At 51.7% G+C, this 20,847-nt stretch overlaps 1 protein-coding gene across 8 annotated transcripts in view; it reads left to right on the forward strand.

Moving 5' to 3' along the window:
* Positions 1-20,847, forward strand: part of grin2da (glutamate receptor, ionotropic, N-methyl D-aspartate 2D, a) — an 85,897-nt gene that overhangs the window by 31,892 nt on the left and 33,158 nt on the right. For 6 of the 8 annotated variants that reach the window (XR_003787600.3, XR_003787602.3, XR_008696127.1 and 3 more), the window contains exons 2-7: positions 130-879; positions 1,518-1,655; positions 3,682-3,948; positions 7,507-7,694; positions 8,787-8,927; positions 18,120-18,234. Coding sequence is in view for 5 of the 8 variants with exons in the window: in XM_029167700.3 (XP_029023533.1) it covers positions 265-879; positions 1,518-1,655; positions 3,682-3,948; positions 7,507-7,694; positions 8,787-8,927; positions 18,120-18,234 (1,464 nt within the window). In the remaining 3 variants the exon portion in view is untranslated. Of the gene's footprint in view, positions 1-129; positions 880-1,517; positions 1,656-3,681; positions 3,949-7,506; positions 7,695-8,786; positions 8,928-18,119; positions 18,235-20,847 lie in introns of those variants that run through there. The other 2 variants (XM_029167699.3, XM_041073002.2) reach the window with 2 other exon arrangements.

Consider the following 20,847-nt stretch of genomic DNA (forward strand, 5'->3'; position numbering starts at 1 on the left):
GCAGCAGGAAACGGACGAGTCGCTGTGACCAGTCACTCATTTCCATTGTTTACTGGGAATGGGCCTGTTGATCAGTCTGAGGGAACGCAGGGAGGTGACTGAGCGCTTCTTTCTCTCCTCTCTCCTCAGGTGAAGCACTGTGAGCCACCAACCCTGCCCCCACCTCCTCTCCTCTCCCCTCCCCCCCTCCTTCCTCCCTCCCTCCCCCCGAGGACGCCGCCCACCGCCTCCTGAGCCCGTCCCACCGCTGCCTCCCTTTACCCCATGGTGGCCCCACGGCCCGTCCTCTCACTGCTATTGGCTGTGCTGGCCTGCACGGGGCCCTCGCGCCCCTCGCCCCCCCTACTGCTCCGGCCCCGGGAGAGAGAGAGGGACTCGGGTGGTGTCAACATCGCCGTGGTCCACTCGGGCTCCTCCCTGCTCCCGGAGACGGCGGTGGTGGGAGGCGCGGGGGCCGGCGAGTCGGGGCTGGGGCCCAGTCTGGGAAACGGTCCAGCAGCAGCAGGAGGAGCAGGAGGAGGAGGAGGAGCAGGAGGAAGGGCAGCCATGGATACCGCCTCACTGGCAGCACCGGCTCAGATGGCAGCGCTCTCCTCCGCGTCCCTGGCGGCGCTGGTGGGGGAGACGGTGATGACGCCGTCGGGTCAGGCCAACGTCATCTACCTGGCGGTGAACGAGAGCAGCCCCGGCAGCCTCCTGCTGCAGCTGTGTGAGCTGCTGGCCACGACGCCGCTGCAGGTACTGACGCGAGGCCACGTCCACCGCAGCAGCGCGTCCCCGGCGGCTCCACTGTTTTACAGACCTGACGACCTTTCACTCCATCACCCTCATCCTCATTGTGCAGTGTGTTCATCCTGTGGCTCCATTCATCCGATGAAGGTAATGGATCACGTGTTGTTCTCCTGACATTCATTCTTCACTCGCAGCAGCAGATGTCACACATGTTCAGGTCTCGTATGATCCCACTGCCTCACGTCAGCATGATGGATGTTCTCTGTGTCTGTCTGTCTCCTTATTTGTGCTGGTGTCAGAGCCGTGGGAGGTTTTGATAAACGTCTTAGATCAAATGTGATTTTAACTCTTTTAAGTAACGGTTGCTCTTATTTCCAGGTCCCATCTGTGGCTGATTTGCATATCAAATGCTTCCCTGTGAGAATTGAGCTGTCAGCTACACTTAGCTTCACTTTGCTTCCCAGAATCGCGTCCAGTCGGCGCCGCTGCTCCTCCCGCTGCGACGTGAACCAAAGCGGCTGCAGGATGTGACCTGTGGTGTCTTATCTGGGCTGTGAGCAGGTGCAGCCCACAGCGCTCCCTGACAGAAGCCCACTCGTCTGCAGGGACCCATTGTATCTCTGTGAACATGGCTTGTAGCGAAGCGGAGCCCCTTCGTTTATTAGCTCTTATTAGGAGCGCGTCCCCTCTGCCTGGAAGTCATTCTGGGGCCACGGCGCTTTGATTAGTAGGATTTTAATGAGAGGCTTCTGGAGCTGACGCAACGCTTTCCATTCTTCATCCAGGGTTTGGTGTTCGAGGAGGAGAGGCCGCCGCCGCCCAACCGCGCCCCCCTCGCCCCCATGCTGGAGTTCGTCTCCGCCCAGACGGGGGTCCCCGTGGTGGCGGTGGGGGGAGGGGCCAGTCTGGGACGAGAGCCTCAGGTAAAGACTCAGCACCTGAAGTGTCATCACTGAGCTTTAGAGGGTGAGATGATGAGAGATGGTTCTGGGAAGCAGCTCCGGGTCGGGAAACGGGCCCGTATCCGTGCGGCGCTGTCATGTGGTTCTGCTAACAGACAGTGAGGACTCTTAGTCCTTTCACCTCTTCTTCATTTTCCTGGTGCCAAACTTTTGAGCAAAGCTCGGTTTTGACCTCATCACTGAGCAAAACGAAGAAGAGGAAAAAGGCTTTTTCCTGTTGTCAGAACTGCTCCAGTTCTGTCAGACACTGAGCGCATCAGCACCAGAACTGCTTCTTTTAACTGGAAGAGGTTACTGGATATTTTTGGGGCACTGGATAATTACGCTGGTGACATTTGGTTTCGGAGGAAGCTGCTGCCGGCCTCCGTTCACGCGGCGCCTTCTGACCCGCGGCGGCTAATCTGTGCGCGACAAAGGCTAACGTTTCCCTGACAGACGCTAATGATAAGCAGGAGCACTTTAACATGACAGGTGTGATATTTAATAAGTGGCCCGTTGCTTGTAAGTGGATCTTCCCGGCAGCCTGATGTGTTTATTGTGATTTTCCAGCGGTCCCGTGGGCTTCGCTAACACAGTCGCCGACGCTTCCGACGCTAAAGGCCTCAGGCCAAAACCAGAGCGGCCGCTGGTCCTCCAGCATGTTGTCGTGGAGCTGCTAAAGCGGAACAAGCGCTGGTCCGTGGAGAATCGTCCTCCCTGGAAAACGAGGCGCTAACGAGGAGCCGCCCGGCCCGTTGGTTCTCAGGCGGCTCCTTTAATTCTGCCTCGGGCTCTCGCGGCTCTCGCGGCTCTCGCTCAGGTTCCGTCCCTTCCTGTGCTGACGTCTAATCGCATCCCCGTCTCCTTTGCGGTGCTCAGTCGTGCGTTTCCTGACATTCACCAAGAATCATCCAACCTTGTGTCAGCAGCTCCTCTCGCCGGCGACCGGGGACGACGCGTCCGTCAGTCACGCTTCCCTGTGAGTGATCACGCGACGGCTGCGCTCCGGCGCTTCATATTAGCGACCACTTCCTCAGAGACGCAGAAATTGAGTTTGATTTTCACGCCGCTCACTCACGTCTCTCCGCCCTGAGCTCCGCGGGGGGCGGACGCGCTTACATCATGGCTCAGGCTGGAGCCTGACCTACTTGGGGGTGTAACCTGAGGTGAGCTGCGTTCCCCTTTGATCGTCCACGCAGATGCAGAGTCTGGATGATTGGTTTAAACTCACTGACTGATGTGCAGAAACCAAAGCGGGACCGTATCACAAGCCTTCATTGCTTTTAGTGTTGGAGCTCACATTCGTTTCAGCTCAACTTGTGGACGGCGCCTTCCTGGGTTTCTGCTCTAGTTTGTTAGAAAAGCCAGGAGAAATGAACCTCTCGTCTCCAGATTAAAAGTGAGCGAAGGCGATCATTGTTTTCTCTCATGACCGCGATGAGAGCTTCATTCAAGGCAAAGGCTCTTCTGACAGACAGCAGGCGTTATTCCTCCGGGTGTTCCCTTCACACCGAAAGTGGGGCAGCGAGACACGAGACAAAGAAAAGAGCTGAAGTGGATGAGAACAGCGAGACCTGGCTGCGACTGCTACCGTGAGGCCGTTACGTAACGGGATTCAGACCAGGTTCACGGAGGTGCAGCTCAGAGCTGAGGCTGCATTGGAGGCATCCCTGTAGAAGTCATGGCCCAGTCCTGCAGAGCCAGAGACCAGCTCCAGCTCAGCTCAGCTCCAGCTCAGCTCAGCTCAGCTCCAGCTCAGCTCCAGCTCAGCTCAGCTCAGCTCAGCTCCAGCTCAGCTCAGCTCAGCTCCAGCTCAGCTCAGCTCCAGCTCAGCTCAGCTCAGCTCAGCTCAGCTCCAGCTCAGCTCAGCTCAGCTCAGCTCAGCTCAGCTCCAGCTCAGCTCAGCTCCAGCTCAGCTTCAGCTTCAGCTCCAGCTCAGCTCAGCTCCAGCTCAGCTCAGCTCTGCTCTGCTCTGCTCTGCTTTACTCACGTTCATGTCTGCTTCCAGGAGAGCGGCTCCATCTACCTCCAGTTCACCTGCTCCACCCTGCTGCAGCTGGAGGTCATCTTCGAGGTGCTGGAGGAGTACGACTGGACGTCCTTCTCCGTGGTGACCACGCGCCACCACGGCTACGAGGAGTTCCTGGCCATGGTGGAGGGCATGACGGACGGCTCCTTCATCGGCTGGGAGAAGAAGAGCGTGGTGATGCTGAACGTGACCGACGACCCGGGAGGAGCAAGAACCAAGCGGCTGCTGAAGGACAACGAGGCCCAGGTGAGTCCCCGACACGGTCTGTGTCAGCACTGGTCCTTAATCAAGCAGGGAAAGCAATGCACATATGAAACATGCACGCACGCACACATGCACACACACACACACACGCACACATACACCCATGAACACACACACACGCACAAACACAAACACACAAACCCTGGGACTTGAGTGGTGCTTCATCGTGCGTTGAAGCCACTTGTGCTTTGGTTCTTTTTTTTATACAAGATGGTTGAGACCTGTTGACATTTCGGGTCTTTGTCTTTTACACCATCTGTGTTTTCCCAGTGAGAAATTTCTGGCTGAATTATAAAATATTTACCAGATCATCATGACATTTTGGGACAATGCTGATCTCAGACTTTTTAAAAAATCTGTTCAGACATTTGCAGAGATTTGGTGCAAATGTCAGTTTAATAATTTAAGCCTTCACTATGAACGCGTAGAAACGAGCTGGACCTCATCCGCTTGTTGCTGCTTTGGACCCGTCCAGGACTCAGTGATTTAAGGTAATGGATGGAGGCTTGTTTGCGCCCAGCGTCACATTCCACCGCTAGCGTTTAGCTGATGCCTGTCATGGCGTCCCGTTGGCTTTGCTGAGCTCAGTCAGTATTTTTCCACCTCTGTCCAGGGTCACGCCTTTGTTTTTGGACTGGTGGCTCTGCAGCGCCGTCCTCGTGCTGCTCGGCCCGGACCTTGTCACTGTTCTGACACGTTGCCAGGTTCTGGAAGAACCTTCAGCGCCGCTGCGTCTCGTCTTAGATCCATACAAACGATGCAGAGTGGTTCGTGTGAACTGGACGATCCATTCAGTGTGAATATAAACAGACACACACTTGATGTTGGATTCGGTGATTGAATTTATTTTAGCCTCGTCTGTGCTGAGTGTTGTTCATCCTTCGCTCCCTCATCGCAGCGACGCTATCTGGATGTGAAATCTGTATTTCATTTACACCTGAAATGAAAATTAGCCTCCATTGCCCCAAAGAGCTCCTCTGCACAGCGTGAGTCATAAATTAGCCTCGCCAGCCTGACAACTTTCTGTCGCAGCTAATGTAGAATTATTAATCTTACTTGTCTCTTATGCATAATCTCGGAGGCTGCAGTTCTTCACGGACCATTTCTTTGACTTGAGAGCTCGCTTTAAATTATCATAATGCAGGCGTCAGCTGCTGATCACCACCTCAGTGTTGTGACTAGTGAGCAAGGCAGCAGGCGCCGAGTTTTCCTTCGACGCGTCTGAATCGCTTATGTTTATCACCACATCAGACCAAATGTATGACTTTTATCGTTTCGTACTTTCCCATAAAGACTTTGAGGCTTCGGTTCCATCCACAGCTGCAGAGCATCCAGTGGGTTTTAGGCAGAATCAGTGTCTCTGAATGCTAATGCTAATCAAGGGTGTTAGCATTAGCTTACAAGCGCTAACTGTAAACAGGGACAAGCACTTTTGGTCAGAATTAGCATGCGTTAGCATTAGCTCATGTTATTAAGTGGACGACTTTAGGTTTTACATCCTGATTAAACCAGTCAAAGTGATCTCTTCCATTCAGATGCACATGTACTAACACATTAATGAGTTTAAAACCCAGCAGGTTTCTAATATTGTAACAGTTCAGGACTAAACGTTCCAGAAGTCTATAAATATAAATGTGCCAATTTCCAAGCACAAGTGTTTTCTTATGAGAATAAATAACCATAATCTGTTGAAAACACAGCACTGGATGTAACAAAATAATTACTGGCATAAAATTAAATCAAATCCTGTTTCCTAAATCAAATCCGGTTTCTCTACTAAATGATGCATTTGTGTGTTTGTGTGTGTTCATCATTTCAGCCTGAATGTTGATGCAGCTAAAAGCCCTGTCACAATAAAATATGAAGACCCACTGGGATCTGAATAAAATGTCTTCCTCCAAAATAAGAAATGTCCAGTGTTTGAAAAATGAGACGCCTCCGTTAAGAGAGTGATTGATAGCACGCAATTATAAGGAATAACGGCGGCGTTTGAGGGATGGCAGGACGCCGGCACCAGAGCTGCTTCTCCAGAGGATCTGCTGTTGTGACTGGACTCGTTATTTCAAATGTACAGAGTGACAAAGCTTTATGCACCCAGATCTAAATATACGTGCTCCCGCGTGATTGACAGGAATGTGGATGTGGCGCGGACCCCGTGCCAACCGCGATGCGATCTCCTGCCAGCGAGTGGGAGGCGTCGCGTCATGGCACCATCCGCCTGGCGCCGTTGACGCTGTGAGTTCGTGAGTCAGGTGACGCAGTGAGTCAGGTGACGCAGTGAGTCCGGTGACGGCGTGAGTCAGGTGACGCAGTGAGTCCGGTGACAATGTGAGTCCGGTGACAACGTGAGTCCGTGAGTCAGATGACGCAGTGAGTCTGGTGACGCCATGACTCAGGTGACACCGTGACTCCGGTGACGCAGTGACGCCGTGAGTCCGGTGAAGGCGTGAGTTTGATGACGCCGTGAGTCCAATGACGCCGTGAGTCCGGTGACGCCATGAGTCCGGTGAGGACGTGAGTCTGTGAGTCAGATGACGCAGTGAGTCCGGTGACGCAGTGAGTCCGGTGACAACGTGAGTCCGTGAGTCAGGTGACGCAGTGAGTCCGGTGACGGCGTGAGTCAGGTGACGCAGTGAGTCCGGTGACAACGTGAGTCCGTGAGTCAGATGACGCAGTGAGTCTGGTGACGCCATGACTCAGGTGACACCGTGACTCCGGTGACGCAGTGACGCCGTGAGTCCGGTGAAGGCGTGAGTTTAATGACGCCGTGAGTCCGGTGACGCCATGAGTCCGGTGAGGACGTGAGTCTGTGAGTCAGATGACGCAGTGAGTCCGGTGACGCCGTGAGTCAGGTGACACCGTGACTCCGGTGACGCAGTGACGCCGTGAGTCCGGTGAAGGCGTGAGTTTGATGACGCCGTGAGTCCGGTGACGCCATGAGTCCGGTGAGGACGTGAGTCTGTGAGTCAGATGACGCAGTGAGTCCGGTGACGCCGTGAGTCCGGTGACGCTGCAGGTGTCGAGGGGTCATTTAGAGTTAATGCGGTTGTTGGCAAACGGTGGCGTAAACGATCCTCAGGAACATCACTTATCGTGTCACACGCGTCAGTCCAACCGAGCACCAGGCAGCTCAGGGAGGAAGAGAAGCTAATGTGGTTTTATTCATGTCGAAATGAGTCACTGGAAACGTGAAGTGAGGTTTGAGGGAGATAAACTCTGGCTCTGATGCTTCTTTGTCTTCTCTTATTCATGACCTTCCTCTGCGTCGTCTTTTATTCTGTGCTTCCTCTTTTTTATTCCATGAATTTCCGATTTGGTGCATTTTCCAATTGCAGCCTTTTCCTTTTGTCGTATTTATAGTTTTTCCTTTATTTCTTCTTTTGTGGTCTCTACCTTTTCTTTCTTATATACAATCATTTTTAACCTTGGGCTCCCAGTCGGACCTGTCTACTTACAGTACAGTACGTCGTACGTCTCCCATTGTTTGTTATTCCTTCTTTCTCCCGTCTTTGCTTCCTGTCCTTCATGTTCTCCCTCCAGGTCCGTCTGCTGTACTGCTCCCTGGAGGAGGCCGAGCTTGTCTTCCGGGCAGCCTGGGCAGCGGGTCAGGCTGGGCCCAGTCACATGTGGTTCGCCGTGGGACCGGCCTTGTCGGGTTTGGGCTTGGAGGGGTTGCCCAAGGCCTTGTTCGCCATCCGGCCGCAGGGCTGGAGAGACGAGCCTCGAAGGTACAGACAGAACCGAGGTTCAGACTTTGGTCTGTAAAGCTGCAGAAGATGTGTTTCATGTATTTGTTTATTTAAGGGGGTGATTGTTATAACATGATTCTGTACTAAAGGCTTCAGATTACACAGCAAGTCCAGGAGTCTGTTTGTTTGTTTGTATTCTGCAGTTGCGAGAATTCAGGATTTTTAGAATACGTGAACAAACTTTCTGTGCATGTTTTCCTGCAGCAAACTTTGGCGACCACCTGTTTGTCTGACCTGGTTTCACTTCAGGGCTCATTCATTTTTCATCTGATCTAAATGCACTAACCAAGTTCATCTATGTGAAAGCACACTCTTTTCGTTTCGTGGTTGATTTTAGATCAAGTATTCTTCTATGAAACACTGCTGCAAAAACGATCAATATTCCTGAACCGCGCTAAAAGTCGGCTGAGTTCTGGCTTTTCCGTCACCCCACATATTCCCTGGCTGTTATCGAGCGCTCCTCGTCCCTCGGGCCTCTTGAACTCATTGAGCTGCTGGATTCCGTCCAGCTTTTCAAATGCATCTGATAGTTACGCCTGTGAAATTAGTGTCCGTGCTAGAAGGACAGACCGGAGCAGCAGCGGTCGCGGTGCTGTTTGTGGGTGGGTCGGTCTGGAACCGAGCCGGCAGCGGCGCTGTGTTCACTCCAGTCATCAACAAACAGCTAAAGCTGCTGTAATGGTCTCTAAACGCAGTAAGTTGAACAGGTCTGACCAAAAGCGTGTGGGTTGGTTGATTTTTGTAATTGAGCGGCGCCTGCGTCTCGATCGGTCTCTGTCTCGGTCCCGGTCTCGGTCCAGGCCCTCAGCATGTTTCTCATCTCGCTCTCGGCCCCGGTCTCGTTACCGGTCTCGTAACCGGTCTCGTTACCGGTCCCGGTCTCAGCCCCGGTCCAGGCCCTCAGCACGTTTCTCATCTCTGTCTCGATCTCGGTCTCAGTCTCAGTCTCGCTCTCGCTACCGCTCCTGGTCCCGGTCTCGGTCTCGGCCTCGTTACCAGTCTCGGCCCCGGTCTCAGCCTCGGTCCAGGCCCTCAGCACGTTTCTCATCTAGCTCTCGTCTCGTCCTCCAGGCGCATTGCCAAGGGCGTTTCTGTCCTCACCCACGGGGCCATGGCTCTGCGCAGGGACCAGGGAGCCACCAGCCGCTCGCAGTACGCCGGAAACTGCCACAGCGACGGCAACCAGACCCAGCGAGTGCCAGACAGGATCAGGTGAGGGGCGACTTTGGATTTGCATGTCATTACAGCAGCGGCGCAGGAAGCAGCTAATGAAGCTGAAGGCGGGAGGTGGATCCACTGTGGCCTGGAGGCAGCTGTGGCCGTCACGGCGGGAGTGACAGGGAGCTGATTGCTGGATGCTGGAGAGAAACCAAACGTTTGTGTGCGTTTGCTCAGTTGCATCTGCTTTCACAGCTTCACGCTCAGGATCGGATCAGCAGCGCCAGCGCTTGTGCACTGGTACATGGTGGTGAAGTGTGGGTCCCACTCGTTAATGTAGCAGTAAATCGTCTGCTCACACTTAATGCTGCCTCTGAACAAACGCTGCCTTCCAACACTGACACACAGCAGTAAATGGATCCTAAACGCAAAGTGCTGCAATTATGGCTCTTTCCAAAATGGAGAAGCTGCTGAATGTGAAGCTCTTAGTGCAGGATTTAAGGCTATTCTTAGTCTGCTGCAAATATGACAGACACGTGGCTTCTCAAGCCGATTCCAATGACACAAGGTTGACAAGTGCTTTGAAAATGTAAGCACAACCATCAGAGTCGGCTGATAGCAGAGACCGGGCCGGACCCGGAGCAGTGACACGAACTTCATCCTGGCCCAGTTCACCTCCAGCCTGCACCGGTCCCGTCTCACAAACTCCCACACTCACTGGGACCATTAGCTCCTCTCACCCCGAGGCACTTTGAGAGCAAAGTCCAACTTTTGGCTGCAGCTCCCTGTGGAGCAGGTTCTGCTCGGGGGATGGAGCTGCACTAGTTCACTGTACAGATACTTGTACAGGTACAAGAGGCTGCTTCCTATCAGACACAAACAATGAGCTCAAACGCCCCTGAGCAAAGAGCTGGTGCAGCCTTGCTACCATTTACAGTCGACTCCGATGGACATGAAGAAGTGGTTTGCTTCAATATTATGACAATGGCTTGTTTCTGTCAGGCATCAGGACGGGGGTGGTGGAGGTCATTGTGGCCGGTGGTGATGTGCACCAGCAGGTGACTGCTCTCACAGCCTTGGGTTTGATCAGCTTCAGGCCTGTCTGTCACGCTGCTGGCATCATGACAGTGACACACCTGGAGCACGTGAAGGGTTTTAGTCTCCGGGGACACGAGCAGTGACACAAGCTGCTCCGCTCTGACGGAAGTGTTGCTAGAATAGAATCGAGCTGACGCTTTGTTCACATGTCACCTTCTTTACTTTGGGACCTTCTTAGTTCCTCAACTGGAAATCACTGTTTATGCAGCAGTTGTTAGTTGCTGCTCTTAGACACGTGTGATCTGTGTAAAGTGGTGAAAGAGGCCAAAGAACAGGAGGTTTGATCCACAAAATGAGTGTCTCACAGTGGTTTGAATGAATGAACTCGTCTGCTGCAGCTGAAGCAGATGTGGAGTTAAAATGGGGCCGTAAACAGTCAGATGCTCTGAACAAGCAGCTGCTCACATGCTTTTGCTGTGAGGATGCGCAGACAGAGGACGAGCGGCCTGAATCAGAAAAAAGACGCAGATTTTCCCTTTTGTTTGTACTTTTTCATGTCGTCAACAGCTCAAATATAGACGTGCGTGCAGAATGTAGGACGACAGGATCCCTAATTAGAATACTGTTTATCTGTGGGTGAGGAAAGGACTTAATGCAATAATGCACAAGGTCGGAGAAGGTGAGGGGGGGCGACGGTGGGAGAAGGAGCGAGGGGGGAGAAGGAGTGAGTGCCACTGCCCCTCACACCTCCTGCCCCTCTTCCTCCTGCCCCTCTTCCTCCTGCCCCTCTACCTCCTGCCCCTCTACTGTCCCTCCTGCCCCTCACACCTCCTGCTTCTTACACCTCCTGCCCTCTACTGTCCCTCCTGCCCCTCACACCTCCTGCCCCTCTACCTCCTGCCCCTCTACTGTCCCTCCTGCCCCTCTACCTCCTGCCCCTCACACCTCCTGCTTCTTACACCTCCTGCCCCTCTACCTCCTGCCCCTCTACCTCCTGCCCCTCTACCTCCTGCCCCTCACACCTCCTGCCCCTCACACCTCCTGCCCCCACACCTCCTGCCCCTCTCACCTCCTGCCCCTCACACCTCCTGCCCCCACACCTCCTGCCCCTCTCACCTCCTGCCCCTCTACTTTCCCTCCTGCCCCTCTACTGTCCCTCCTGCCCCTCTTCCTCCTGCCCCTCTACCTCCTGCCCCTCTACTGTCCCTCCTGCCCCTCTACCTCCTGCCCCTCACACCTCCTGCTTCTTACACCTCCTGCCCCTCTACCTCCTGCCCCTCACACCTCCTGCTTCTCACACCTCCTGCTTCTCACACCTCCTGCTTCTTACACCTCCTGCCCCTCTACCTCCTGCCCCTCGCACCTCCTGCCCCTCGCACCTCCTGCCCCTCTACTGTCCCTCCTGCCCCTCTACCTCCTGCCCCTCACACCTCCTGCTTCTTACACCTCCTGCCCCTCACACCTCCTGCCCCTCACACCTCCTGCTTCTTACACCTCCTGCCCCTCACACCTCCTGCCCCTCACGCCTCCTGCCCCTCTCACCTGTTCTGATGAAGCTGTGACGTGGACCCCGTGCGTCTGTACAGGGTTCATGTCAGCCGGGACTAAATAATTCACTTTGCTCCCAGTTCTGTGCTCCGTGCAGCCGACTCGCTTTCACTGCTGAATGAATAATTGATGCAACACTTGAACCCACAGCTCTAACAGGAAACAGCAGAAGGTGTAAACCTGAAGGAGACGTTAAACCTCAGACCTTGTGTTAATGATTCACCACATGTGCTCGTGCAGGTTCAGGTCCGGCCCGGGTTCTGTTCGTGCTGCTGAACGGCGCCGCCCCTGAGCGCCTGTGGAGCGTTAGCTGTGGACAAACGCGCTGCCGATGGCGCAGGTGACGAGCCGCCGCCGTCTGGAGCCGTTCTCACCTGAGAGTGTTGGCGTGAGGTTGTTCTGACGGGCGACACCCGAGCTGATGGAGGCCCAGGAATAGCCTGCGCTGGCGGCCATGACGCCTCTGCCCCCCCCCCCCCCCTCCTGTCAGCGCTGACCCGTCATGTTCGGCCTCTTTCTTAAACATGCATGGGCTGCGTCCCTGCGAGCTGAGTTAAAATTACATGACTCGTGTCCCCAACAATCAGGATAATTTATGAGGAGGCCGTGAGGCAGTGGGAGGCAGATCCTCAGCGGGTGGAGATCTGACCGGTGGCGCCGTGAGGAGAAGCCTCCTCTCTGCAGCGTCTCACGGCCCTCGTCCGCGTGGACCAGTCACAGTATGAGGCGCTTCCGTGAACTGTGAAGGACTTCATTTACGTTTAACGACACGGATCATAACATAAAACAGGCGTCGAACCGTCGGGTCATCGCTCGCAGCCGAGGCAGAAGCCGAGCGCCAGGTTTCCATTCAATGGATTCAAAAGGTTATTTACATGAGTACGTCCAGATCGTCTGTTAACAAATACAAAGGGAGGCGGCTCCGCTCCGCGTCCACGCACAAAAGCTCACATTTCACTCCAGTCCGTTCACGCGCTCCCATCCTGCTCATCTAAAAAACGTTTTCCATCAATTTCTCCCTCTGCCTCGTCTCATCTGTCCCGTTTAAACAACAAACACAGCCCCCCCCCCCCCCCCCATTACTCCTTCCAACCACCTGTGCCCGTCTCTGTCTCCCGTCTCCGCTCCTCCGATGGTCGCGGTCACAAAGGCATCAGAGGCATCGTTTTGCATGTAAATTGGATAATTGGATTCAGAGGCGAGAGGCTCACTGGCAGGAGGGGGAAGGAAGGAGGGGGGGAGAGAGAGAGAGGGAGAGAGGGAGGAGATGAAAGAGGCGCGTGTTCGCCCAACACATAAATATGCTGATACGCAGCTTTACGCATGGAAGGAGCCTGTGTGGAGGAGAGGGAGGGGTTGAGGACCTCCTCGTGGAGGACGGAGGAGCAGCCTCCTCCTCCAGACAGTCAGGTTGGAGGTCATTTGTTGAGGGTGGGCTCCCGCGGTGGGCGGGGCCAGCGCGTCCAGCAGCCTATGGCGTCGGGCATCATCAGTGACGCTGTCACGTCCCCTCATGAACATGCAAACGGAGCTGGATGTTTGATGTCGGACGTTCTTCCTCTCCTCCTTTTGGCTTTAATTGTCTCCCATCGCTTCTCGCTTCCTCGTCTCTCTCTCTGCCTCTTGTTCGTTCCTCGTCCTGTCGCCCTCGGCGTCTTCTGTCCTTCCCCTCCGTCCTCTTCTGTCCTCCTCCCCTCACTTTCCTCCTCCTCTCTCATGTCTTGCTCTCATCCTTCTCTTTCCCCTCAGTTTTGCTCCTTTTTTTCATTATCATCTCAGATTTTTTCCTCACTTTATTACACAACTATGCAAACGACCACTAATTAGCTGATATTTCCACAGTTTTCATTTGACATTTTGACTTATTACCAAGTCTTCACTATATTTTCAGAATACAGTCTCTCAATATTAACTTTGACACTTTAAGACTCTGGGCTGTGATTTGATCTTTTACATTCATTACACGGATGCCTGTAAAGGCGTCTAATTTGCTTTTCTCACCTTTTGAGGCTCCTTCCTTCTTCTCGTCTCTATCTATAGCTCTGGTATTTTCTCCTGCCTTTACTCGTGTCTTGTGTTTAGTACTAAGCTGCAGTCATGTACGCTGTTAACAAAAACACATGTAATGCCAAGCTGTGCCCATTACCATGACAACCCGCTGGTAGAGAGATGAAATGAAAGCTGGGGAGGAGGAGGGACGTCAGAGCAGAGATGGAGACGGATTAGGGAGAAATGGAGAAGGGAAATTAGTGGATGTCAGGGTTCAGAGGTGATGGGACGAGAAGAATGGACGCTGAGATTAGAAATGTACCAGACCTGCCGGTTTTCATCCCTTTGAAAAAAGCCAAAGAGTTTCGCCCGTGCTACAGGAATCAAAGCTCCGGACAGATAAATTATTACTTATTTGTCAGCGGCATCTTTTATTTATGTTTTTCTTATTCCTCGTGTCTTCTCAAGTGTAAAGCATGAAATAATTATTCGGCTGCAGAGCAGAGACCGAGGGCTTGTTCCTCTCATTCAACCTCTCTTTTTTCTTGCATCCATTTCTGGGCTCTAGTTCCTCTTTGAAAACAGAGACATTCTGGCCACGCGTCCCCGATCATATTTATTTGGTATAGATTTAATTTCAGGGGACATGCAGGAAACCAACTGTGAGGTCTCAGGACTCAGACAGTCCCAAAACGCTCCTACGGGAACAACAGGAAGAAAACGTCCTGAGCCTGACGTTCAGTGACGCTGCTCAGTGCCGTGATCCAGACCGAGTCCGTGTGAAACTGGGGTCAGAGGTCACACACTTGACTGGGAATTAATGAGTTAATGATGAAGATAGAGAAAATCCTTGCTTCCTATGAAAATGAAAGCAGAGACATTCCTGCCTGTTTCTTCTGACCACCGTTTCATCATCTGAAGGATCTGATCTAATTTGAAGCAATCAGTGAGAGGAAACGCCTTCATGCTTTTTCATGAGGCTTCAGTCAATATGTCCAAGTTTCAATTCAAACATTTGAAATGTGTTGGACGACAGCGATTTCACTGAAGTGTTCACAATCGATCACAGCTTCGAGCAAAGACTTTGAAGCGCTGGCTGTGAGTTTCAATCATTAGGTGCGTTTAAAGGCAGTACAGTAATGAAATGAGTGTGTGTGTGTGTGTGTGTGTGTGTGTGTGTGTGTGTGTGTGTGTGTGTGTGTGTGTGTGTGTGTGTGTGTGCGTGCGTGCGTTCGTTCATGTTTTTGTGTGTGTGTGTGTGTGTGTGTGTGGTGTGTGGGTGTGTGTGTGTGCGTGCGTGCGTTCATGTTTGTGTGTGTGTGTGTGTGTGTGTGTGTGTGTGTGTGTGTGTGTGTGTGTGTGTGTGTGTGTGTGTGTGTGCGTGCGTGCGTGCGTTCATGTTTTTGTGTGTGTGTGTGTGTGTGTGTGTGTGTTTGTGCGTGCGTGCGTGCGTGCGTGTGTGTGAAGACGCTCTCCTTCGCTGCCTGACTCACGCCTCTTCGCGCCATCTTTAAATGTCTCACAATGAATGTGGTAGTGATTCATGAATATTCAAGAGGCCGGTTGGAGTCCAGCTCAGTCGCACACCAGCTTCTGGCTCACTGTGAGTCACACCGGCCGCCTCCTGGTGTCCATGGTCACAGCCTTTGCTCAGCTCGTGTCCTTGCCAGCGTGCAGGCGCTGCATGCGTGGTCCCTGTGTGTTCATGTGTGTGAGACCACGCATTGTTGTTCAGTCGTCGATCGCAGGCAGCTCAGCTGGTGCTGGTTCCACAGGACCGGATCGAGACCCACGAGGGCTCTGAGCCACGAATCATCAGAGTCAATAGGAAACGTGAGAGGTTCAAAGGAAGCTGATGATGACCTCATTGACTGTTTGATGCAGCGCCTTCATTTATTATTTCATCCTTCGTAACGGATCGTCCTCCTGAGAAATATTGGCAGGAAGAACTGGGTAAACTGGAGTCAATGGTCTGCAGTGTATCAGAGTATCAGAGTTCAGGTGGAAGCGTGGACAGACTGGTACATACGTCAGTGTCTTTTACTGCAGCGAGGTCTTCGGCCACGTCGAACCCCCCCCCCCACTCACACACACACACACACACACACACACACACACACACACACACACACACACACACACACACCCTCCTCAGGATTCGCTGCCGTTGGTCATCTTGTGATTATTTATTCATTCTATGTTCTCTTTCGTCCTGAGAACATACAGAACGTTATAATGTATAATTCAGCTTTAATATAACGTCAGCGTTCCTGCAACAAAATTGAGAGTGACAGATAAGAGGATGTGAAGATGAAGAGAGATGGAGAATAAACGCTGACAAATCCTAGACTTCCATTACATGAAGCATGAAATGGCCCTTGATCATGGAGGCCGGCTCGTCCACGTCTCTCTCCCCTTTCTTATATTCGGTCTTTTCATTCCTTTCTCTTTAACTCCCCATCGCTCTCTCTCTATACTTTTGAAGAAGTTGTCATGGTGACACAGAAAGCTTTCCTGTTGCAGCCAAGAGCGTAAATGTGTCCACTGATGGAATATCACCCTCCGACCGGCAGGAAGGCTCTTCTTCGCCTATTAGAGCTGAGTGTAAACCATTAGCGCTCCACGCGCCTCGCTCGCTCTCTCTCGCTCTCTCTCTCTTCCACAGACTTTCTTTATTTTGCTCTTCTGCATGAATTTACATTCATCTGTTTTCGCTGCAGAATTTCCATCAGACACACGTAGAAATGTAAATTGCGGCCCTTTGCAGGTCTCCAGGTTTAAATGTAGGCTTGGTACATTAGCACCTCCTGCTTTAATGCGGAGCGTGGAGGTTCACAGAGCAGCTCACGTCCAACTCGTCCCTCGTTACAGTAGCCTCAAACGCCTGTGAAAAGCTTGTTGTGGTGCATGAATGAAGGTTTGGACAGATGGAGAAGAAAGAGAAGCTCGTCATTCAGTAGCTTCCTGGAAAATAACTGTAAAAGACAGCAGTGTGACAAAAAGTAGCTTTTTCTATAAAAGCCCTCAGACAGTAAATTAGCCGTGACGATGCTTCTTCAGCTCCTGCTGCTCGCTGTAACATCCACCAGGAAGCGGAGGTGAGCGGAGGATGGAGCCTCCGGCCACGTAATGTCTCTGGGGGAAACTGAAACAGAAAGACTTGAGGCCTCGGGAGCCGGTTTGACCGGCAGCAGGTTAAAGGTCACCAGCACATCAGGAGCACGAGGCTTCATGTGCAGCTCAGTGGACGCTCAGCAGGCCTCTGTGCTGATTATGCTAATGCTAACAGGACCTGGAACCTGGACCGCTCGTTTGGAGGCTTCCATTACGAACAGCGCTTGGCTGGAAACAAGGCACTGGTGAGTCACGACGGTGGCGTTTCAGCGGCTGAAGCTCGCGTTTTCTTGAACTTTTTGTCCTTGTGAGAAGCTGCTTTAAGCCTGAGCTGACAACACGGGGATAAGCTGTCACGCTCTCAGAAGCGAGCGGAGCGGGGATGTGCGCACGCCGTCCTGATTGCTGCTGCTTATTATCACATACCTTCAGCTCTGTCTGTGCCTGGAGGGAGGCTGTGTCTTTGACCGGAGTGAAATGGAGCCGCTGAGCTCTGAACGTCCATCTTGTGACAGTTAATAGAGGCTTTTTGTCTGAGGACCTCGGGTTTGATGAAGCTTGTAAACGTTAGGAATCGTTCCTTGTTCACAGTAAAAGTCATTATTTCTACCAACAGAGACATGTTTTAGTTTTAAAGCATGGGTCCTGGATGTTGTTTCTTTTCTGCTGTGGATGATAATAAGGTCATAATCACACATTTGCCCGTTCTTACTCTGACTGTGCGCGTCCTTCTGTTTCCAGGTGTTTTGTGTGTTGATACGGAGCAGAGCTGAACTCTTTCTGCTGCTGAGGCTTTATTACAACACTCTGAGGGCCTTTTTGAGAAGCTTTTAAGGCAGGAGTTTGATTAACGCACATCAAAGGTAAAGCTCTCTGCTCCGTCAGCGTCTCTGCTGTTCAGAGTGTTTGTGCTGTCAGTGCCGGGGGGGGGGTTAGCGAGCGCGTTCTGAGGCGTCCTCCCTCCATCGCCTCCTCATGGCTCTTTGTTTCTCCCACCTCAGCGATGCCATTTCCTCCGCTATCAACAGAAATGGGTTTTGTTTAGAGCAGGATCCCTGATGCTGGATTCCCACAGCGAAGGTCTCAGCTCCGGCTCCACTGCTTTTATTTTCCTCTTTCATTTTCTGTTCACATCTGAGTCTCAAGTTGGGAGCTGTTTCTTATATTTTTTGTGCTGTGTGACTGCGTTCCAATAAGTCAGTGCAGGCAAGTATCGTGGAAATCAGTTCACTCATGAGACAGTTTCTCCAGACGAGCTGCGTGTCTCCACCGCAGTCAGAGCATAATGGCGACGCCGGGAGGCTCTGACGAGGAGCGGGTCCTCCACAGCACAGGGCGGGTTGGGTGGTGCCGGTTCAGCCCACAGACCTTCATGACACAGACAACATTTTAAATGAAAACAGAGCGCTACCTTGTCACGTGATCGATGCTTTCCACCGTCGTGGACTCCAGACTCCAGCAGCCGTCTGTTGATGGATGTAAATCAGCTGATGCAAACTAGTTTTCTCCTTCAATCAGCTTCTGTGTTCGAGGCTCATTTTGCTCTCTTTCTTGCAGGTACTTCACCAACATTTCCATTGGTGGACGAGACTATTCCTTCAACAACGACGGCTACCTGTCCAACCCTCTGCTGGACGTCATCTCCTACACCAACGGAAGAGGCTGGGAGGAGGTGAGAGGCCTTGCTACGAGCTAACATGCTACAAGCTAACATGTGGTATGAGCTAACGTGGTACGAGCTAACGTACTACGAGCTGACGTGCTACGAGCTAACGTGCTACGAGCTAACATGCTATGAGCTGACGTGGTATGAGCTAACGTGGTACGAGCTAACGTACTACGAGTTGACGTGCTACGAGCTAACGTGCTACGAGCTAACATGCTATGAGCTGACGTGCTACGAGCTAACATGCTATGAGCTGACGTGGTATGAGCTAACATGGTACAAGCTAACGTGCTACGAGCTGACGTGCTACACGCTAACGTGCTACGAGCTAACATGCTTTGAGCTAACATGCTATGAGTTAATGTGCTACGAGCTGACGTGCTACGAGCTAACGTGCTACGAGCTGACGTGCTATGAGCTAACGTGCTACGAGCTAACATGCTTTGAGCTAACATGCTATGAGTTAATGTGCTACGAGCTGACGTGCTACGAGCTAACGTGCTACGAGCTGACGTGCTATGAGCTAACATGCTACGAGCTGACGTGCTACGAGCTAACGTGCTATGAGCTGATGTGCTATGAGCTAACGTGCTACGAGCTGACGTGCTATGAGCTGACGTGCTATGAGCTAACATGCTACGAGCTAACGTTGTAGCGTGGCGGCCTCGTGATGGGAGCAGGCTCATCTGCATCCCCTGTCTTCCTGCTCTGGCAGCCGTGTTGGTGAGAGCTACTGTAGCTCAGACCACAGCGACATCCAGCTCTTAGTCCTGAGGTTCAGCCTGTTCACCCAAAAATGCCAGATCTTTGTGGATTCCTCCTGAAAGGTTCAGAGCTGTTGTGTGGCGCCCCAGAGGTCATCGCTCCACTTCAGTTCTATCCAATGAAATGCAGCACAGACTGGGCTGATGCGTAGAGATTCTCTGATCTTTATCGGGTTATTTTTGCTGTGATATTTTCAAGAGGCACAGATTTGCCAGGTATTTATGGCATGAGGCAGTTTTGATCAGTGATAAAACAAAAATGATTTGTATCAACACTGAATGAGCTTGTTGTTGAAGCTCTCCATCTGATCTCAGACGGAGAGCTTCCTTTTCTTTAAATTCATCTTGACCTTTGACCTTAGTGGGAGCCATCCGGGTTCAGCATTAATATTAACACACATTAAGTGTGTGCTGCAGCATAATGTTCCTCCCGTTGCACTTGTACCATTCCAACCTCCCACTGAGCATTTGCATCTGGAAGACGCTGCTCTGAACAGGCTGGTTTTAATGCCATGCGTGATCCGCTCTGAAATTCACTCCAATCTTGTTTTGGGGAAGATCAAATCGCTCAGAGCAGCAATACTGAGAATAAAACAGTTACTGATACTCGGCCTAAAATCTGATAAATGTGTTGATGGGAAATAAAAAGGCTGTCTCTTATCATCTGCTTGCTGAACACGAGCCCGTATTTTCAGCGCCGGCTGTTTTTATTCATGTTGAAAATCTTGGCTGTGTCTTTCTTTTGAGTTGCTCGCATCCAGCTTGTGTTTCTCCTGACGGTAGTTAACCTTGCACAGGAGCATCGACCCACACTATTGCAGACTGGAGACTACTTCACCCTCGGGAAGCATAATAAGATTTTTCTGCCCTTTTCCAATGCATGTATTCCAAGATGACAGTGCCAGCGAGCATTCGGCTCAAACTGTAGAGTGGTTCAGGGAGCATTCGATAGTGTTTTCACGCTACGGGTTCTCAACCTTAACCTGGGCTAGAATCTGAGCTGGAGAAAACCTTCAGGAACCGAGCATTCGGCTAATCAAAAGACTGGATGATTATTTAGGTGTTTCTTTTTCTAATCATTTTACAGCTGCTGTCGTGATTTTTAGTTGAATTGTTGAAATCCATTGTCTTGTGACTTCTGTTGTCACTAATACAGAAGTTAGACGTTTTTAATTCACTGGTTGCCTTTTTGGCCACGCACATAAAAACTACTATAAAATCATCATACAATCATCATACAACCTTTAGTTTTTTTCTTTTTTCTTTGTAAATTTTGTAACAACTTCAGACCTTCCCAAAACTACCAAACATTTAAACATTTTGGTTCCTTTGTTTTCCTGTGTGTGTGTGTGTGTGTGTGTGTGTGTGTGTGTGTGTGCGTGTGTGCGTGTGTGTGTGTTCGTGTGTGTGTGTGCGTGTGTGTGTGTGCGTGCGTGCGTGCGTGCGTGCGTGCGCGCGCGTGCGTGCGTGCGTGCGTGCGTGCGTGCCTGCGTGTGTGTGTGTGTGTGTGTGTGTGTGTGTGTGTGTGTGTGTGTGTGTGTGTGTGTGTGAATCAATAAGCAGGCACTGATCATGTCAGGGCCCAGTAAAGGTCATGTTTTGTCTGATGTCTGAAGGTTTAGGGACGTTGAGTCTTTCAAGAGGTGCTTGAGTAAATAAATGGTCTCTTGACTTTGTTGAGTAAAAGTAGTGATATTTGACATTTTGACTGAATTCCATCAGAGTCAGACTCTTTTCTGTTGTACGCTAATGCATGGAGTTTTTTTTACCAGGGAACACATATTTTGTTTGGTTAAATATTTTGAGAACATTTGCTCTGCAACATCTTTGTACCTTTAACAACAGAGAGCCTATG

The sequence above is a fragment of the Betta splendens genome, chromosome 11 (assembly GCF_900634795.4).
Source record: "Betta splendens chromosome 11, fBetSpl5.4, whole genome shotgun sequence".
NCBI classification, from domain to species: Eukaryota; Metazoa; Chordata; class Actinopteri; order Anabantiformes; family Osphronemidae; genus Betta; species Betta splendens.